Source organism: Panthera leo, chromosome C1 (assembly GCF_018350215.1).
Source record: "Panthera leo isolate Ple1 chromosome C1, P.leo_Ple1_pat1.1, whole genome shotgun sequence".
NCBI classification, from domain to species: domain Eukaryota; kingdom Metazoa; phylum Chordata; class Mammalia; order Carnivora; family Felidae; genus Panthera; species Panthera leo.
The window spans coordinates 37619821-37639876 of NC_056686.1; the positions used below are offsets into that span (position 1 = coordinate 37619821).

Genomic DNA, 20056 nt, shown 5'->3' on the forward strand with positions numbered 1-20056 from the left:
CAAGACTGAGGGGCACCCAGCCCCTGTCTCCCATCCTGGGCTCTGCACCTGTCCCGCCCCAGCCTCTAGAGGCCCCTTCATCATCCTCTGCACTGAGGCCAGAGGCATCTTTTGGACCACATCACTCTCCGGCTCGAGCTCCAGGGCTTCTGCCCCTCAGCAGGCATTTTCACTCCCACCCCCATGATCTGCCCCCCGCTCCGCAGATCTCTCCACAGGACCCCCCCCCAACATTCCCACACCCCCACCCAGGCAGCCTGCTCTGCCTGCCAGCCCCTCCCATCATCCCCTCCTGGTTGACTCCATTCTCAAGCCCAGCCCCACTACCACTTCCTCCCTGACTATAGGCAGTGACTGTCCCCCTTCAGCCCGCGTGTCCTCAGCCTCCCACCGCCTTCCTGGCCTCTAGCTACAGATGTAGCCCCATGTCACCTAGACCCTTTCTCCACCAGAACAGGAGCACTGAATGTAGCCTTGCTACCCTGACTCTAGGCTTTTCTGCATCTGGGGACGGGGCTGTCTAGTCCCTCCCTGCCTTTGTACCCAGAGGGTACAGGGAATGCAGCCTGGGGTATTCTAACTTGGGTGGGCCAATCCAACCACACCCTCTGTCCTACTTCAAGTACGGGCACCACCCAGAGACCCCAGTGCAGTTCACCTGCCAGAGACAAATCAGTGGTTCTGGACACAAGCTCAAAGAAAACCTGAGCTTACTATGCCTTGAAGTCACCCCGTTCCTCCCTCTCTGGGCTTAGCATCAGCCACAGGCATAACAGGGCCCTGTCCTGCCCAGCCCAGCCCAGCTACTTCATGGCTAGGCTGTCCTGAGTGCTGGCCAGGTCCCCTCGGCCACAGTGCTCACCAGCCTCTCTCTCTCCCAGCAAATGACACAGGGCAGGACTCCGGCTCAGAGCTCTCAGACACCCAGACTCAGAATCGGAGCTCTCAGAGTCCTGAGCCTCCTCTGCAAGGTCTCCAGATCCTTCCTTTCACTGTCTACACTGCACAGAGCACAACACAAACCCACCTCCGCTCCCTTGACGGCCGTTCCCTGATACTCACTCTGAGCGGTGCCCTGTGCTGGGCACTGGGAGGGAGAGAGAGGAGCGGCACACTCTTGCCTCAGGGAGCTCCGGGTCTAGAGGGTGGCCTGCACACACAGAACCTCTCGGCCTGGTCCCTGGCTGCACCTCTGGACCAACCCACGCCCCTAATTCTGCTCTCTCTAGCCTCTGCTGGAACATTCCTCTTCCTCCTGTCCGTGGCCAAGTCAGGCTCTTCTCTGACCTCTCACCTTGCAGGCATCCTTCCTTCTTGCCCCAAGTCCATTTAACCTTCTGCTCCTGCCAAAGGCCCCGGTTGCACCCTCTACTCTCCCTTGGAGCAAGGATCACACTTAGATGCCATTGCTTGTGGAATGTCCCCATGTCTCCTAGGAGACTGGCAGCCCCACAAGGGCAGCTGTCTCTGCAACCACCCTCCTGCCCCATATCTCTTTTCATCGCACTGTTCCTGGTATTTACAATTTCATTCATTCCTTCAGCAACTATTTACTGAGTCCTGCTCTGTGCCAGGAGTTGCTTTAGCTGATCAGAATATACTGATGAACAAAACAGGCGCAAATGCCTATCCTCGGAGAGCACATGCTCTGGGGGGAAGGACAAAAAACACAATCACTTATCAGTGAATCAAAAGACGTAAGTATGTGAGAAGATGACAAAGACCATGGCGGGGTGGGGGGAGGAGGAGCATAACAAAGGGGTTGAGAGAGTTGGGGGGGGGCGGTCAGGCTGCAATTCTAGTTCAGGGAGTTGAGGCCCATCTCACTGAGATGGTGATGTTTGAGTTAAGATGGGGGTGAGCTGTGGTGATGGCCAGGGAAGGGCATTCCTGGAGGAGGGAACAGCCAGTGCAAAGGTGAAACATGCCAAGTGTGCTTGTGGAACAGCTTGCAGGCCCATGTGGCTCCAGCGGTGGGTGTGAGCAGAGGGCAGAGGACATGGGGTCGGGGGTGGGGGAAGACCCCGGGGCCACAGAGGCCATTATAGACACTGAGAAAAATGGGGAGCCGCTGCACTGTCCTGAGCAGGGAAGTGGCCTCTTCTTGAATGAATGGTTAACCAAGCACCGTGACAGAAAGCACACTGGGCCTAGAGGGGCCTAGGGGAATATCTAATTCCATCTAGGCAGTCAGGGAGGGCTTCTCAGAGGAGGTAACAATTGACTGTGGCCAAGCAGGAGGAAAGGAAGAGGGAGGAGCCTGAATAAGGGCACAGGGGCATACACGGGTCAACGGCATGTAGTACAGGTCAGCAGAACAAAGTCTATGTGGTGGGGCACCTGGCTGTGACAAGGTCAGCAGAGGGCAGGACCCAGAAGGCCTCGAGTGCTAGATGAAGTATCTTGGAATTTCTACTGAGGGCAATGGGGACACACCTGGAGGAGTCCTGCTCAGCTCCCCAGGGTGCCTCTCACTTTCTGCCCAGCTTGTGGTAGTCTTTCCTCCAGGACTTGACTCAAGACAGAATGCCCCCAGCTGGACTCCAGTGCAAGGTCTCACCATGAGCTGTTCTCCCCCCTGGGCTCTAACTTCCCCAGATTGTGAGCTGAACTTCTCAGAGCCTCCCCATTCTTAGAGGTTAAGCTTCTCCCACACACACCAGACTCGAGTGCTGCTCTTGATTACTTGGGAACGCAACAATGAAGTGGTGTGGGTTTGGGCAAATCTCTTTGCTTCCTTGAGCCTCAGTTTTCCCATCTGTAAAATGGAATACCAATAGGTCCTGGTTCCCATGGCAGAAAGAAGATTGCCTACACCTGGCACATAGTAGGTGTCTAATAAATGCTAGGTAGGTTCATAGGTTCATATGGGCCTGGCCGTCAGAACTGGGGACCTGAAAGCTATCCACGGAGAGGAGGGGTGCCTCACCTGGGATGTGTCGTGGTTGAAGATGACAGCATTGAGATCCCCACAGTTGTAGTGCTTGATGAGGTCCTCCGTGGTGTAGGGTGCCTGCAGGCTCCCTGCTCGCACGCTCTCGTGCTGCAGCAGGGTCTGGTTCAGGGCAAACAGCACCTGTGCAGGGGAAACAGAGACGAATAAGGGCTGTGCTCAGGACCCCTGGCTGAGGGTCTTGACACCTCCAGGCCTGGCCCTCCTCACTCTGGACTTTGGGGCAACAGGCCCTGAGACGGAGAAGGCGTGTGGGGCCTGACACCGGCTGGTGCAGCCTGAATGCTTCCTCTGGCCTCCCACCGTGTTCAGCCTGTTGTCGTCTCCAGTCCTTGGCCCACATGGATCCCCACTCCTGCTCTGGCTATCAACATCTTATCTAATAACGTGGCAAAATGAGACCCTAGTTGTGTCTGGGTTTTGGAATGATGGGTGAATTTTTCTTTTGACTCCTTTCTTTTCCTGTGCTTAGGAAAGTTCTAGAATGAGCACAGACTAAGTTGGTAATCAAGAGCACTGTAAACGAAGCAAGACAAACAAACAAAATAAACCAAAAACCTACTTAGATGTCAAGGCCCAACCCAAATGCCCCTTCCTCCAGAAGTCACCCTCACTCCAGGCAAAGGCCTTAGGAGCTGGGCCTCTCTGAATCAGGACCCTGCTGGCACTCAGCATGTATCCTGAAGCTCCTCTGTGCTCTCGGCCACCATTCCAGGCCCTGGCAATACAGCTGCGCTCTAGCCAGACCTGCCTGGCATCAGGATCATGTGGGGTGCTATGCGAACGTATCAGATACCCCAGTCCTCATGCCCAGAATTAGAATCTCTGAGGTGAAGCCCAGGATGTATATTTTTAACAGGCTCCATGGGGGTGACATTAGTGTTCTGATTGCTTCTGGCATGGGGACCATGGCTCTAATGGAATACGGCCTGCCCAAGGTAAGAGGGCCCTGAGAAATCTTCTGAAATGTCCCATTTTAGAGGCGCCTGGGTGGCTCAGTCGGTTAAGCGTCTGACTCTTGGTTTCGATTCAGGTCATGATCTCATGGTTTATGGTTTGAGCCCTGCATCGAGCTCTGCAATGACAGTGTAGAGCCTGCTTGGGATTCTCTCTCTCCCTCTCTCTCTGCCCCTCCCCTGCTCACTCTGTCTCTCTCAAAATAAATAAATACACTTAAAATTTTTTTTAAAAATAAAATGTCCCATTTTTAGATGGGGGGAACTGAGGGCCCTGAGGGGAAAGGACTGGAGGTAGCTTCATGTGATGGCATATCCCAGACCCCTTTAGCACCGATATAGGGAAAAGCTGTTGTAATTCCTGGGCAGAAGGTCGGGAGACAGTGTCAGGCCACCTGTCCTTGCTGTTGCCCGGCCCCAGCCTGCCCACCAGTCCTCATTGCTCATTCTGTTTGCACATTATCTGTTTGCCATCTTGGACCACAGTCTCTGGCCTCTCACCACCCCGAGCATCTCTCACTGGGCCCACTGCAACCCATCCCCTCCCTGCAGCCCCCCATCACTCCCCCATCCCATAGTCTTCTGCCACAGTCACCTTTCTTTTAAGTATAAATTTTGGTTAGTTAACCCACAGTGCAATATTGGTTTCAGAAGTAGAATTCAGTGATTGATCACTTATATACAATACCCAGTGCTCATCACAAGTACCCTCCTTAATACCCATCACCCATCTGGCCCATCTGCCACTCACCTCCCTCCATCAACCCTCAGTTTGTTCTCTATCAAAGCACAAATCCGGGGCGCCTGGGTGGCTCAGTCGGTTAAGCATCTGACTTCGGCTCAGGTCATGATCTCATAGTTTGTGAGTTCGAGCCCTGTGTCGGGCTCTGTGCTGACAGCTCAGAGCCTGGAGCCTGCTTCAGATTCTGTGTCTCCCTCTCTCTCAGCCCCTCCCCTGCTCTTATTTTTTCTTTCTTGCTCTCTCTCAAAAATAAATAAACATTAAAAAATTTAAAAAAAATCTGATTGTCTTCCCTCTTTTTTTTTTCTCAAAACTTTCACAAGTGCCTCCTGCCCTCAGAATAAGGGTCTAGCTCTTCAGTAGAGCCTGCAAGGCAGTGACCTGGACCCTGCTGTGGTCAGTGACCTCATTTCCCACTCAGTCTGCATGTCTCCAAATACCCAACTACTCAGCACTCTTCTGTCTCTGTGCTTTATACATGATGCTCTCTGTTCAGGAAAACCTCCTGCCTCTGCTCTCCACTTGCAAATTCACACTTGGCCTTCCAGGCTCTGCTCAAATGTCTTCTCCATGAAGCTTCTTGGACCACTTGGGGGCTGAGTTAGGCCCCTCCCTGGGGCCCCCACAGTCTCCTTGTGTGGCAGACTGATACTGTGATGGCCCCAAATCTTACCCTCTCCATGTATTCATGCCCTTGGCCATGGAACTCTTTGGCTCCCTCCCATTCTGACATTCTGCCCTGGACTTGCTTTATAGCCGATGGGAAGAGTAACCACTACGCACAGAGGCCTGAAAGCACCAATGGCTGCTGTCTCCTCTTGTCCCTCCCCTGCCCTGACAGCAGCCCACGCAAGCCCACTGGAGGCCGGGCAGAGATGAATTTCTTCATTTGTCCCACCAAGGCCATCCCAGTCCAGCCAACGGACAACGCGAGTAAGCCCGGCTGAGCTCGGCAGGGCCTACCTGCAACTGGGTCCGGACACCTGAGCAAATACTCGGTGCTGTTGCACTGAGAGCAGTGTGGTGGCACATAAGTGACCCGCCGTGCTTCTTTCCACCGCGGTGGGAACATTAGATTGTAATCACCATTTAGCTACCTGGCTCTCTCATTAGGCTCTGAGCTTCGTGAGGATGGGACTTGCATCTTATTTATTTTGTATCTGCAGATGTCAGCACAGTGCCCGGTAAAGCGAGGATGTCACTCCATCCTTTCCTTAGTACCTTAGTGCCACCTAGTGCCACCTGCTGAGGTCAGCCACTTCATAGTTCAAGGCTACTCATTAAGCCCTCCAGACTAGCCCCTAGAACTCTGGCACTCTGTCTGCGTTTAGAGCATGCTGCTACCCTGTGGCAGAAGTCCCCACCAGTGACATCAGTCACATGATTCCGGAATACATAATCTGAACAGAAAAGCTCATGCAATAAGGTAAAGTACTGACATGGACAACGAGGCCAAGCCCATGCTCAAGAGATCACCTCTGCCAACCCCCTCCCATCTTTGTTTCTGGCGGGCAAGGAGCTGGATAGTGCTAGGGTTCAGCAGCCCAGGCCGCTACCCTAATGAGCTGGCTGGAGATGAGGTCAGACCCCACCTCCAAGCCTTCTCCAGGCTCTGGCAACCATTCTGAAATTCGATCTGCAGCCACCTGGTGCAGAGTGTCAATGGCAGCACGGTGGCCGTGATGAGTCACAGGAGGCAGTGGCCCTGTTGCTGTGGACATCACTAAGGCAACAGGCACTTCCTCCCACACAGAACATGCCTCGCTTGAAAGTGTCCATGTCAAGCCGGAGTACTCTCCGTCTCTGAACGGGGGATGGGGGGCCGGGATATGCGGGCTTCCCGTGACCACACCCTGCCGCTGTATACACCTGCAGCTCTTCAGAGTCGGCACCACCTGGACTGCGGTGAGGTCACCCGTTCGGGTGCCCAGAAGACCTGGCTGGAGGGGAGATGGCTCCCCTGGGCCTCCCTAGACACATGGAGTCACTTCCGCAATCATGTGGCTTTTGTGAAGCTAGGAGGTGTTTCAGTTAAGTGTGGTACAATCTGTAGGGTGCAAAGAACAGTCCTGGTATGTAGTAAGAGCTGGAGAAATGCTTGGTAAATAAAACTCGGAAGAAAATAGTCAGACTTGAACTTTGCCAGATTGGAACTGGAAGGGCCCCTATACGTCATCTGGTCCAGTGGTTTTTAAACCTTCTTTGGCCATGGGATCCCTTTTTATTGTTATTGTTTTCTAAAGGAACCTTACTTGGAACTCAGTATGTGGAGTAGATAAAAATGGAAATTTCCCTGACTGATGTGAGGAGACAAGCTAGAGCCTGAAGTCCTACCAGTTCAATGCTCCACTGTAGGAGGGACCCCCAAGGCTTCTTTGTGGAGGCCGTGGGTTCCCTGGAGCCCAGTCTGAGAACCACTGCTCTCTTTCTGTGCCTTCACCATACAGAAGAGGAAAGGAGACAGGGGCCCAAAGTGGGCAAGAGAGAGCTCAACCAAGCCCACACAGGCAGCTGGGGGCAGAGCAGACTCGAAGCCAAGCCTGATGCCCGGCCCAAGACCCTTTGCAGTGCCACAGATTGGGGCTGGATTCTGGATGTTCACTGACTCAGCCCACATTCATCCCACACACATTACCACACCTGTCTTCTTCCTGGAGCCTTGCGAAATAGCCAGAAATAGCCATGGAGTATTTATTATTAGCATGCTGCATACAGAAAACTGAGATCAGATCACTGAAGAGGCATTCCCAGTGTGGCCCAGGCAGTGTCGTGGGGCCGGGACTGAAATCCAAACCCATCATTCTGGATTCCCCTGACCCCCAGGCAGGGGTTGGTGCTTCCCTTGGTCTTGGCACTTAGCCCATGTAGCCTCCGTCTCAGGTGATTCCCGTTTCCTGCCTGTGTAGACCAGGAACTTGGTCAGGGAGGAAGCCTGCCTCTTTGTTCACCGTTCACTGTCGAAGAACAGATTTTCAGGAACTGTTTCAGAAGGAGGACCGCTGACCCGAGTCACATGCCCTTTCCCCACACCTCCCACCTGGAGCCATCCTTTGTTTGCATCTTTCAAAATTCATTACCAGGGTCGCCATGTTTATCGAGCACTTACTATGTGTCAGGAATCTTCTATGCTTATATTAATTTATTTAAGCTTTATAGCAACTCTGAGTTAAGTTTAGTATTAGCTCCAATGAATAGATTTTAAAAAACCCTACAGCAAAGAGATGTTACATAACTCACTAAAGGTGAGAAAGCTGGTGAGGGATGGGACACACATTCAGGCTTGGGCAGGCCAGCCCTGGAACCCATCCTCTTAGTGGACTACTGCCCTCTGGGGCTTCCCTCTGCTCTCCCTGGGAGACAGCCGGCAGGATGGCGTCCCTATTCATAGACAGGAAGCCAAAGAAACAGAGGGGGCCCTAGGCCACGTGGCTTGTAAAGGGCAGAGCTGGGCTTTGAAATGACGTCTGTCTGGCTCCAGACCAGGTTCCCACGACTAGAACTTCAAAATAATACGTGCTTCTTTATAAGCATTCTCGGCGCTTCCAAAAGATATAGGGAAGCTACACTTAGTCATTCATTCAACGAACATTTACTTTCTGTCGATTCTCTGCAGGGATGGTGGTGGATGAATTGGTTTTGGTTTCCACCTGTGAGGAACTCATTTCAGAGGCAGGTATCCCAGCTGGCTGTGACAGTGGAGGGTGTGGTAAGTGGGACCTCCAAGACCCTGTGCACAGGCACGGGAGAGCCTTGTCCTGATTTCTGCCTCCCTCCCATTCACCCTGAATTCCCAAGCCTGGCGCTGCTCACGGACTCCTGGGCCACCACGCCTTCTGCTCCTGGCCACTTTAGAATAACAAACCCTCTTTGCCCAAAGCCTCCGTGTCCCACTCTAGGATAATGTTTATGAGAAAGCTTTGACATGAAATAACAAACACTGGATGGAGGCTAGAGCCGCCTTGCTCCCCCCGGAGGGCTGCGTGTGGAGACAGAGCCATCAGGAGGACCTGAGCGTCCCAGTGCCGCCCCCCTCGCCAGTGATTGTCCGCCAGGAGCCAGCCTGTGGCGTCTGCTGAGTGTAGGCCCAGAATTTAAACACATCTTCAAACACAGGCTTAGGATGGAGTGAGGCAGGCGCCAGGAGGGTGGGGACAGGTTTATTGTTCCAGATTAGTCTAGTAAACAGTTCTGAGTGGGCTGGGATGGTGAACACTGAGGCCTTGTGCTCACATGCTGGCCCAGCACTGTCAGTGTGAGGAGAGGCGGCAGGACCCCCTTTGTCAGAGAACATTCTGCAACCCTGGGCTCCCTGGGACAGACCTGGCCTTCAGACTGAGGTTCTGAGGTGGATGATGAGCACTTCTCACCCACGCTGAAGCACCAGGAGATCACAGCCAAGGCCCCGACCCACTCAGCAATGCTTACTGACAACCGGCCATGTGCCAGGCACGGTTCTAGATGCTGGGAATTTCGTTAGGGACAGACCAGACCAAAATCCTGCTCTCATTGGGCTTACCTGCGGGGGGTAAACAGAGAGTAAACAAAATGATCAGTAAAGTATTAGCATCTGGCATGTCAGACATACAGAACAATGATTCCATTGAACTGGGGATCAAGACTGCCCCCGGCCACTTTGAGCTCCTCCCGCGTCTGAATCAACAGGTGAAGAAGGGAGTCACTGTGCTCGCTGGCGTGACTGATCCTGACGAGCAGGGAAAATGGCCTGCTACTCCACAGGGAGGTAGAGGAGAACACGTCTGGAGCACCGGAGATCCCTCAGGGCGCCTTTCAGTATCACCCTGCCCTGTGATTAACGAACATCAATGGAAAACTGCAGCAACCCAATCCAGGCAGGACCACTAAGGGCCCAGAGCCTTCAGGAATGAAGGTCTGGGCCACCCCTCCAGGTGTGAACCAAAACCAGCTGAGGTGCTCGCTCAAGGTAAAGGCATTAGAGTAGTGGTAGTGGAAGTAGAAGAAGGTAGTTATAAATACCAGCTATGAGCACATGACCAGTCACAGAAACAAAAGACTCATTGTGAGAGTGTTTCTTCTTTATTTTGTTGAGACTATGTGTGTATGTAGGAAACATTCTCTTCTCTCTTCTTTTTCTTTTTTCCATCCTAGCACAAGAAATAGTGACTTTGTATCACAGTATTTAAGTATTGTTAACCTCGCATGATAGTATCGAAGCTTGGTATATCAAGGAGAAGAGTAAGCATCACCCAAAGGCTTTGCATCCTCATCTGGAGAAGGCATTAAGGCATTTTGGTTGTACGCAGGATCGCTGTATCACATGGGGTGGAATTATGATCTTGTTATTGTCTTTATCTGTTGTTAAACCGTATGTTATGAGTATGCTTTAAGGAGATGTTTGTGGGTGCCAGATTAACAAGGGATGCACTTATGATGGTGAATTCGGTCAACTTGGCTAGGACATGGTACCCAGATATCTGGTCAAACATTATGCTAGATGTTTCCGTGAAGATGCTTTTGAGATTGACATTTAAATCAGTAGACTTTGAGTAAAGCAGATTATGTTCCATAACAGCTGGATGAGGGTGGGCCTCATCCAATAAGTTGAAGACCTTCATAGGAAAAGACCAACTTCCTTTGTCAAGGACAATTCTGCCCGCAGACTGTCTTTGGACTAGAACTGCAGCATCAGGCGTCAGTGCTTCTTTACTAGGTTTCCAGCCTGCCAACTCACCCTGTGGCTTTTGGACTTCCCAGCCTCCACCATGCATAAGCTAATTCCTTAAAATAAATATACCTATCTATCCATCCTATTGGTTCTGTTTCTCTGGAAAACGCTGACAAATACAGTACATGTTGCAGAGAGAAAATAAAGCAGGAAAGGAGGCAGGGAGTGATGAGGTAAGGGGGAACAGCAGGTGCAAAGGCCCTGTGCATATGTGAGGAGCAGCAGAGGCCAGGGTAGCTGGAGCTGAGCAAACAAGGAGGACAGCGGATGGGACATGAGGTCAGAATTGATTAGTATGCCAGGCTCAATGGGCCACTGTAAGGATGTTGAGAACCATCCCTTAACATAATCCTTCTGGAGAATGGATTGTTATTCTCATTAAACATATGAGGAAACTGAGGCCTTGAGGATGGTGAAGTCACTTGCACGGGGTTCTCAAGTTGCTAGACTGGAACTGAGATTCAAATTCAGGTCCAGGTTCTCTCTGTTACCCCAGGGCCTGACCTGCCAAGCTACCTCCACCCAGTCATTGGGAGGAAGAACAGACATAAACAGACAAGTAGGGATGAGTATGGGAAGCCTGAAGTCTGAATGGTCAGCTGGGAAGAAGGAGGGGTGCTAGAACCTTGGCCCTGGGCCCTGTCAGAGCTACATATGAGGAGAGGGAGGAGGTCACCCGTGTCAAGGTAACCTACCTGGTACAGGACCTTCCCACGCTATCCCTCTTTGCCCCAGCCTGATGGAGCCTCGTTCAGATTCTCATTTGTGCTGAGTTCTTTCCAGCCTAAGGCCCTTCCCCTTGCTCCTGCTCTACCTGAAACCACCTTTCCACCCATCAGTTCACACTCCCCTTTCACCTGGCTGCAGGGGCTCCTTCCTCAGGAGGACATCCTTGGGCCATGCACTAGGTGGGTTCCTGTTTAGCACCCCCAGGGCACCCAGGATTTCTAGGTCGCTTGCCCTCCTCAGCTTCATGCTCGTCCTTCCTGCTCAACAGTGACACGCCAAAGGCAGGCAAATCATTTGACTTGGTCACAGCTATTTCTCCAGCAGAGTGCACAGCGCCCGCCCGACAAGCAGTCAATGTCTCAGAAGTACTTGTAGAATGAATGAATAAAAAGCTGAGCAAGTTAACCATCCCAGAACCTCCATCCGGAGCAGCTCCCTGCCGGGCCGCAGTTCCCCCTCAGGGCACAGAGCTGAGAAAGCAGAGACCCGGACCCTTTGCCACATCAGTCTGTCAGTGCCCTGGGCTGGGGGGGGGGGGGGGGCAGCTCAGCCTCATGGGAAGGTTTCCCCAGCCTGGGGGAGATTTTCTCAGAGGTTAGAGCCCACCAGCCTCTGGTTGAGTTTTGTTTGTTTATTCTCCTTGCCCCATCGACAGCACCAAAGCAATGCCGATGACTTCCCTGCTTCCTGCTTAGTATTCAGGGTCCCCTGGGCCTCCGGCACAGAATCCTGTCTCCGGACACTGGGCTACTGAGCAGCAGGCCTCCAAATAAACACAAGGTTTCCTGGAGCCATGGGCTGGCTCTGGGCTGGCAGGTAGGACCAGAGACCTAGTCTCCATCTGAATCTATACTATTAAGTCCTGGGCTAGTCATTTTCCTTCTCTGGGCCTTGGTTTGCCCATCTGGGAAACGGACCAACTCACACATTCACTGAGGAAGTATTTGTTGAGAAGTTATGTACTGGATGGTGTTGTAGGCCCTGGAGGTACAGCAGTAAACACAAGTAAAGATCTCTGCCCTAATGGGAACTTTCATCCCAGTGGGAGGAAGAGGACAATAAACAAAAACAACCAGCAAAGCATCTATGTTAGAGAGTGATAGTTGCTAGGGAGAAAATAAGGAGAATAGGAAATTGTGTGTGTGAGTGTGTGTGTGTGTGTGTGTGTGTGTGTGTGTGTGTGTGTTAGGGGTTGACATTTTAGGGATGATGTCCAGTAAAGGCACAAAGAGAAGTGATGTTTGAGAAGAGATCTGGAGGAGTTGAGGGAGGTGGTCCTGTGGATACCTGAGAGAAGACTGTTGTGGGCAGACACAACAAGTACAAAGGCCCTGAGGCAGAGGTAGGCCTGCTGGGTGTGAGAAACAGGAAGGCCAGTGTGCCTAGAGAGGAGTGAGCAAAGGGGAACAAGTGGATGAGATCCCTGTCTCAGGCAGGGACCTAACAGAAAATAGATGGTGCATGGTCAATGAAGTGAGTTGTAATGAAGTGAGTTCAACTACAAGTGAGTTCAACTGAAGCATGTTGAGTGATGGGAACACTGACAAAGGTGTGGATGGGGGATGCTGGGGCACTGAAGAGCAGCAGCGGTGGGAAGCTTTCCTGCCCCTAAGCCTTGAAGGGAAAGGGGCAAGGGGTGAGGGACCTGAACGCTGGAGGACGGCACAGCTACCCCTCCATGGCCTGGGCCACGGAGGCGGGCAGGAAGGCAGGGTGGCAGGGGCACAAAATATCCCAACTCCCTTCCTCTCCCCCCATCTATCTCTTGCCAGTGCTTCCCACTGACACCAGGATAAGGGAGGCCAGGCGATGCCACCTCAGCTCCTGGCTCAAAGCAGGGAGAACAGAGGGTCCATCTGGAAAGGAGAAGGGATTTCCAGGACATGGTCAGAGGCATGGCAGGGTGGGCAGTGGGGAGCACATCCCTTGAAGGCCTCTGGCCCCCCTGAGAGATGGGCAGGCCCGCAGAGTGTGAGCGGAGGAATGCTGGGGTGGCCGTGCCGGTCTGGAATCCGCGGGGACAGGGGTAAACAAGATCAGATGGAAGACCAAGGCAGCTGTGTTCCTCCTGAAGGTGGGGGGAGGGAGCAGGCTCCTCCCTCCCCCTCACCGTCCCTGTCCCAAACCCCAGCCACAACCCAAAGAACCATGGACTCGGCTTCCAGCACAGAGGTCCGTCCCAGCTCCACAAACGCCCACCAGTCGGACCCCGGCGGTGCCGGCCACATCCTCCACATCTGCACTGCAGCGTGGGCTGGCCTAGCCCTCTGTGCTTTCCTGGGCGGGCAGCAGAGGCTGACTCACCCTAGCTTTCTTTCCTTCTTTTCTCCGAACGCCTAGTTTCTCCACCCAAAGACCACCCTTAAAGATCCCGGAGTTCCTCTTCTGTCCTTCAAGTCATGCCAGGAAATGCTCACAAATCCGGAGCCACCCACACGAGGAGATTAGCACTCCGCTGGGTAGGGAGGCTGACAGCAGGCTGGGTACGGGGGAAGGGGCACACCCAGAGGCTTGGGGTCTGTCCCTGGAGGACAAAGGGCTCCATCGGCTTTCAGTTTTAGGCACAGATAAGCCTGAAGCAGGCTGGAGACCCAGATTCTGGTGCTGCCAACTCTGACCCAGTTCACTCATGGGACCCACTGTCCGGGTCACAGGGTCCCTCTGAAACGAGAGAGTGTGGGAGTACATTTCACCTCTGGAAGTTATGTTCTATGAGCACAGCATTTTCGAACAGCCATCCCCCCATCATCCCACGATTTAGACAGTCTGCGATTCTAGGCACTTTGCATATGGAAGCTCATTCATTCTTCTTAACAGCCACCATCGGTGACCCCATTTTACAGACAGGGAAGCCAACCTCAGAAAAATAAGTGACATCCACACTCCCCACGGTCAGGTCGATGTGGCCCAGTGCCTCATCTCTGCCCAGACTTAATGCCTCACGCTCTCCCTGTCCTGGGGCCACTCTCTGCTGTGACTCTCTTTTGCTCCCCTGTAACCACTTTTGATTTCTTAAATTGAATACACACTGCATGTGGAGAAAAAAAAAAGAGCAAAATGTATCAGAAAGACCCAGAGAATCATCTAGGCCAACCTATTCTCATGCATAAAGCTTTGAGAGACACCAAGGTGGTGGAGGAGATGGACAGAGACGCTGGTAATTATAAAACTAAGTGGTAAATTAATGATAAACAGAAAACACTGGGGCCTTCGGGGTCTCGGAGGGAGTTTCTGACACAGCCGGGATGTCGGTGAAGCAACAGGCTTCAGGCCGGGCTGTGCAGGACGGCTGGGGCAGGGAGGGAAGCGTGGTCAAGGTGGTGGGCATATGGAAGTGCGTGGTGTTCTTAAAGACGTGTCAGGTCAGGCCAGGCCAGGAGAGGGTCCGGCGGGGAGGGCCTTCAGTCTCAGCCACGGCTCTGCACTCCAGCCAGCTGGCTTTCTCAGCCCTTCTCTGCCAGATCTTCAGACACGGGCTTGACAGCTGTGAGGCTGGGAACCCCAGATGCGCAGACGGAGACCTGCAGCGGGACAACGGTCCTCATGGTAGGCGGTCAGTCAGCGGTGGCCACGGTTACCGTCGCCACCATTATTACTATGAAGTGGCTGCATCCATTGGTTGAAAGCTGTAGTTTTTCTTTTTCCTGCTGTCTCAGACCTGCCTGCTGACACAGCTGCCTAGACTTCAAAAGGCATGTCTCCATTTTCATTCGCAAAATCAGTATGAAATTCCTCGAGGGCTTGTCTAATTCCTTCTGGTCTGACCACACGGCAATTACCAATTTGCAGGGCGGAGCGGGGTTGGGGGGGGGGGGTGTCTCACAGGCCCTCCAGCTGAGTGAGGACCTCCGCTCTTGGTGCTGGGCAGCGGCCAGGGAGGGTGGCATCAGAGCGGGCGCCCCCAGGTGGCCCGGGGGTGAGGGGCGCTCAATGCTGACGAGTGAAATCGTTTGTCTGCTACGTCGCAGGCTACCAAGTGCTTCAGAGACCAAGTGTGCATAGCAGCAGAAAGGGCAGGGCTCTGGTCCAGGCTCAAATCTGGGTCCTGCTAACATGGCTGTGTGAAGTTCCTGTTGTGGCTTTTCTGGTGACGGGCTGCTATGAGAATGTGGGACAGGCCCTTCTCTCCAAGGCTCAGTTCACCCATCTGCCAAGTGGGGAGAATAAGATTTGTCCTCCCTGGCTAGTGAGCTAACACCCTAAAACCCTTATAAACATTACTGTCCTTCCTCAGGGCATTTTAAGAAGCTTCTGTTCCCAAAGAGCAGCAGGGTGGCTTTGAGAAGGGGCAGGCGCCAGCACATGTAGACTGGATTCTCATTCACTCCTCAGTGTTCAATATGGATTAGTGCCAGGCTCTGTGTTGGGTGCTGGGACCACAGAACCAAATCAGCATCATTTCTATCCTCAAAGCGCTCAAGGTCAGGGGTGGGGTGGAGCAAGGAAGGAGGTGCTCAAGGAAGCCTTGCAACATGCTAACACACCTGTGAAAACCAGGTACCGGGATGATTTCAGGGCTATGGGAGCAGCAGCAGGGGGGACTCATCCTTCGGAGTGGGGGACGAGTGGGGGCAGTGTCACTTCTGGGATTCAGAGGAGGTGTTCTGCAATGGTGCCTGTGGGGGGAGGTTGCCTTTGTGATGCAGAAGAGAAAGAGAAGGAATTCTGGGTGGTGTCAATGTCCATGTAGAGGCGGGGAGAAGCTGGCCACTTTGGGGAAACGTACGGATGATCCCCTGGGCTGGAGTGCAGGGCCTGGCTGGTGAGGAGTATGAGATGGGAGGGAGCAGGCACAGAGGGGGGATCTGGAGCTAAGACTTCATGCAAGGAAAGGCAAGGAGCACTGAAGTGACGAAATGGGGAATGACCCTCAGGCTTTCCATTGAGAAGCTGTTCTCTGGCTGCTTCCTGGCGGTAGTCTTAGCTGGCTCTGGGCCAGGAGAGGTGAGGAGTCCCCGCCTGGGTCTGGGGCTGTGGGGACTCATGGAGGGAGTAAAGCAGGCTGGGATTCCAAATCCTTCCTGGCTTAGATGCTCTAGAACCCTCCAACTCAGGGCTCTGAGTCTCTTTCCTCACCCACCACTGCCCCCTCTCTCCTGCTGTGAATTTCGGGGACTGGTTCTCCCCCGCCCTCCTCCACTTTAGGAAGTTTCGAGCCGCTCTCAGGGGAGCAGCTGGACAGAGGAGGGGCAGGCTAAGAATGGCAGGAAAGAGAGAAGACTGCGTGGGGCTGGCATGTGGCCTGTGGCCTTGACAGTCAAGGGGGTGGACACTCTTGCTAGCACACATCAGAGGAGACAGCTGCACAGAACCTGGCCTCACGGACAAAACTAAAATGCAGTCCCAACTTCTCCTGCTTTTCACCTGTTTAAAGTCACAGAAGACATTTCTTGGCAACAGGATGGGAAAGCCGAGAAGATCAGGTGAGGGAGGGTTCATTAGGTCCTGCAGGGGCTCCTCACTCCATGAAGAGGGCGCTGAGGCCCAGAGAGGGCAGGAAGGTGCCTAAAGCCACACAGCAAGTAGGTGATGCAGACTAAGGCAGGAGTGAGGCATCTGTCTGTTTTCCTTGGGCAGCTCGGGTCTCCTCTGCCCCTTATTCCTTCTTCCCCCCACCACAGAAAAGGAAAATGTTTTTAGACCTGAGGCAAAAGAATGTGAAACTGAAATCTGAGCCTTGGGTCTTGGGAAAAGAATACAGAGAAGTCAGACACATTCTGGATGAGCAAAGATCTGCTTACTTTACAGACGGGAAACACTCAGGGCTACCCAAGGCTTCTTTCTGCACCCCTCTGACCCGGGAGGCAGGCCGAGTGTGGGCCGGTGGGGACAGAGAAAGACCCCCAGAAGTGCTGGTTAAAGGGCCAGTCAGCTTCCAGGATCCACTGTGGGCAGAGGGAGGAGTGCTCCAGCCTCTTACTTCGCTGCCTGACTGCAAGCTTCTCAAGGGGCCTCAGGCCCAAGGCGGCATTCCACTGCCCTTCCTGAACTGGCCTTCAGGGCCCCGCCAGATCAGGGCGGTGGGGAGGGGGGAGGTCAGGGTGGGGGGCAGGGCTCCTTGTTGGCCCCCATTCGTCCACACCCACTCATGCATCCTGCCCCAGCTCACCTCCTCAAGAAGGCCTCCCTTCAGCTCCAGCCCATGTCTGTCTTCTCCTTTTACGAGCTTCTTCAATTGGGAAGGGCAGCAGCAGGCCAGGGGTGTCAGGCACTCTGAGTGACCAGGAGTTGTGTAGGAATGTGTGTGTGCACATGTGTGTGAAGGAGAGAGATGCAGATGGAAAGAAAGATAAATAGATGATAGAATGACAGATAGATGATAGATAGATTATAGATTGATAGATGATAGATTCAGGACACGAGTATGGTCTTCCCTATGCACTATTCATGCCGTGAAGAGGCCTAACCACAGACTGACCTTTGAACATGTAACAAAAATTGCCTCTGGGCCAAGAGCTGTGCAGCAGTCCTGGGGAGACTGAAATTAGCATGACTTCAGTTCCCTGCTTCCCAGCACCAAGCGGCTCCATCGATTGTTCTCCGTGGTCCAGTCCTAGACCTGGTTCTGCCATGTTTGTGTCTTCAGCCTCATCTCTCTCCACTCAGTCCTTTTTACTATTATTTCTACTTGCTGTTGGAGGGTGCCGCACAGGGTGATCCTGGGCCTTGAGGCCAAGGGTGGCTGTCTGTTATATATACCTGAACATCCTTGACCTGACACAGGCCCCGTTGGTTCTGGGCCTAACAAGGAAAAGGGATGCTGCGTGTGGATGTGAACTAAAAAAAAAAAACATAAATGAGATCATGGCACTCCCAGGCATAAACCTTCATGGCTCTGCTCTAGGAATAATGAATGACTTCTTCAACACGGCCCTCTCAGCTGTGCTTGGCAGGGCCCCACCTGCTCCTCAGACTCATCTCACTTCCTGACCTCCTTGCTCTGTGTTGTCAACATGTTGCCTTTACAGAGTTTTTCAGAGTATGTTATTTCTTCCCCACTTCAGGGCCTTTGCACAGGCTGGTCCTATTGCCAGGACTGCCATTTTCATCACCCCTTTCTTTTGCTCCATTAATTCCTATTCATATTTCAGATGGTGGTTCAAGCCTTCATCACCTCCTGAAAACTCCTTCCTTGATGCCTCCAGGGGTCCCCATTCAAAGCTCTCCTACACCCTGTACTCTTTCTTCAGAGTGCTCAGAGACTGTCTTCATATATTCATGTATGCAACCATTTGTTTAATGTCTGCTTATCCTAATAAGAATTTTAATTACCACTGACTAATCATTTGTTCCATGCCAGACACTGCACAAAACTCTTTTCAAATATGATTTCACTGAATCCCCCAACAGCCCAGTGCAGTAGTTATCATTTCCATCCCATTTTACAGATGAGGCAAAGGAGGCACAGAGTGGCTAAGTGGCTTCAGCTAAGTGGCTGAGGTCACACAGCAAGTAAGCGGTAGATGAATCCAGGTAATTTGGCCATTTTAGCCACGTACCAGGATTCAGCCCACTGCTGTGCAGACACAACGGAGGTGGGGACCATGTCTGCTTTGCTCCCCCTCATGTCCCTAGGACCTACTCCAGGACCTGCCACTCTCAGCTATCCCCTAAAGGGAGGGAAGGACAGAGAGGTGGGGCTGCTCACTGTAGAAAGACATCCTTGGGCAGCCAGGTCTCCAGGAACAGGCTCCAGCCCCCTGGTTCCCGAATTGGGAAGAACTAGTGTTCAAAACCAGCAAGTATGCTTTTTCAAAGTAGGATGGAAGGAGCTGGGGGAACCCAAATGTTGAGCCAGAGCCGGGCAAAAGCCCAAACATGGGCCAGAGCCTCGGGATTAGGTGGGGCCTCAGAAACGGGACAGTCTGAGGGTTTTCAGCTCCAGGATTTTCTTCCAAAGGCCACTCCACTCCAGGTGCCTGCCACATCTCTGTGGGGGACACGCCACAGTACAGAGAGAGGGGTTGTTGGCACTGTGGCCGGGAGCTCATCATCCACCCGCAGGACCATGCCATCTCGGGGCATGGATGTGGGCTGTGGAGGGGGCCTTCCTTATGTGGCCCTAATGTCTGCCTCCTGGAAGCTTCATCTCCCACTGGAGGCACTGACTTGCTCCTGAGACTGGCATCTGTGCTGGAGATGAGGGCCTGGTCCCTTCACAGGACCCCAAGGGGGCCCCTCGCCTCCCTCCCCGCTGGCTGCACCCGGGCCCGAGCAGCCTACGGCCAGCCCTGGGGGTCCGGGCCCTGGAGCAGGCCTGGGAGGTCAGCAAGCCTGGGAGGCTTCCCCCCAGCTCCTTGGCCCCCCTTTGAAGGGGATCAGGTTCCCCCACAAACATAATTGAACGAAAATATGAGAGAGAAAAGGTCTTTGTTCTCCCATTTACAGCGTCAGAAAATATGTAACAAATTAGCCGTTTATGAGGTAAGAGAACAGGGCTGCGCGCTGCGGCGGGGAGGCACGGCGGCCGCACAAGGGGGCCTTTCAGCATGCCGAGTGTGGGGGGCAGCCCAGCCCGGGGAAGGACGGGCTCTGCCCCGGGCCTGCCTGCCTGCAAGCATGGCCTGGCACCAGCAGGACGGAGGCGGGCCCCGTCTGACCCTCCGGCTTGGTCTGGGTGAAGCCTGGAGAATGGAAATGCAGCGCCAACCAGGCAATGACCAATACAGCTCTTGGAGGGGTCGGGCGGCTGGACAGCGGGAGCGGGGACCCGAGGCCTGACTTCCAAACACCTCTGACCGCTTCCCTGGAGTGACCCTGAGAGATCTCCTCTCCTACTGGGACCTGCTTTTGCAGGAGGGTGTTGTTCACAGGGATGTCTCAGGGCACACACATCTTGCTGCAGAAAGGCCCTCCTAATTTCCCTGAACCTTAGGACTGGGGAGGTGGTTCTTGGCGTTGCATAGGGCTTTTCTCTCAAATACCTTTGATTTTTCTTCCAGGGTTTGATCAAAACTAGCAGCTGAAGCACT

General features: G+C 53.3%; 1 protein-coding gene across 1 annotated transcript in view; it reads right to left on the reverse strand.

Moving 5' to 3' along the window:
- The window catches only part of TRABD2B (TraB domain containing 2B), a 212064-nt gene that overhangs the window by 31676 nt on the left and 160332 nt on the right, over positions 1-20056 (reverse strand). Inside the window, exon 3 of the mRNA XM_042951125.1 lies at positions 2930-3076. Within this exon, the coding sequence (XP_042807059.1) occupies positions 2930-3076 (147 nt within the window). The remainder of the gene's footprint in view (positions 1-2929; positions 3077-20056) is intronic.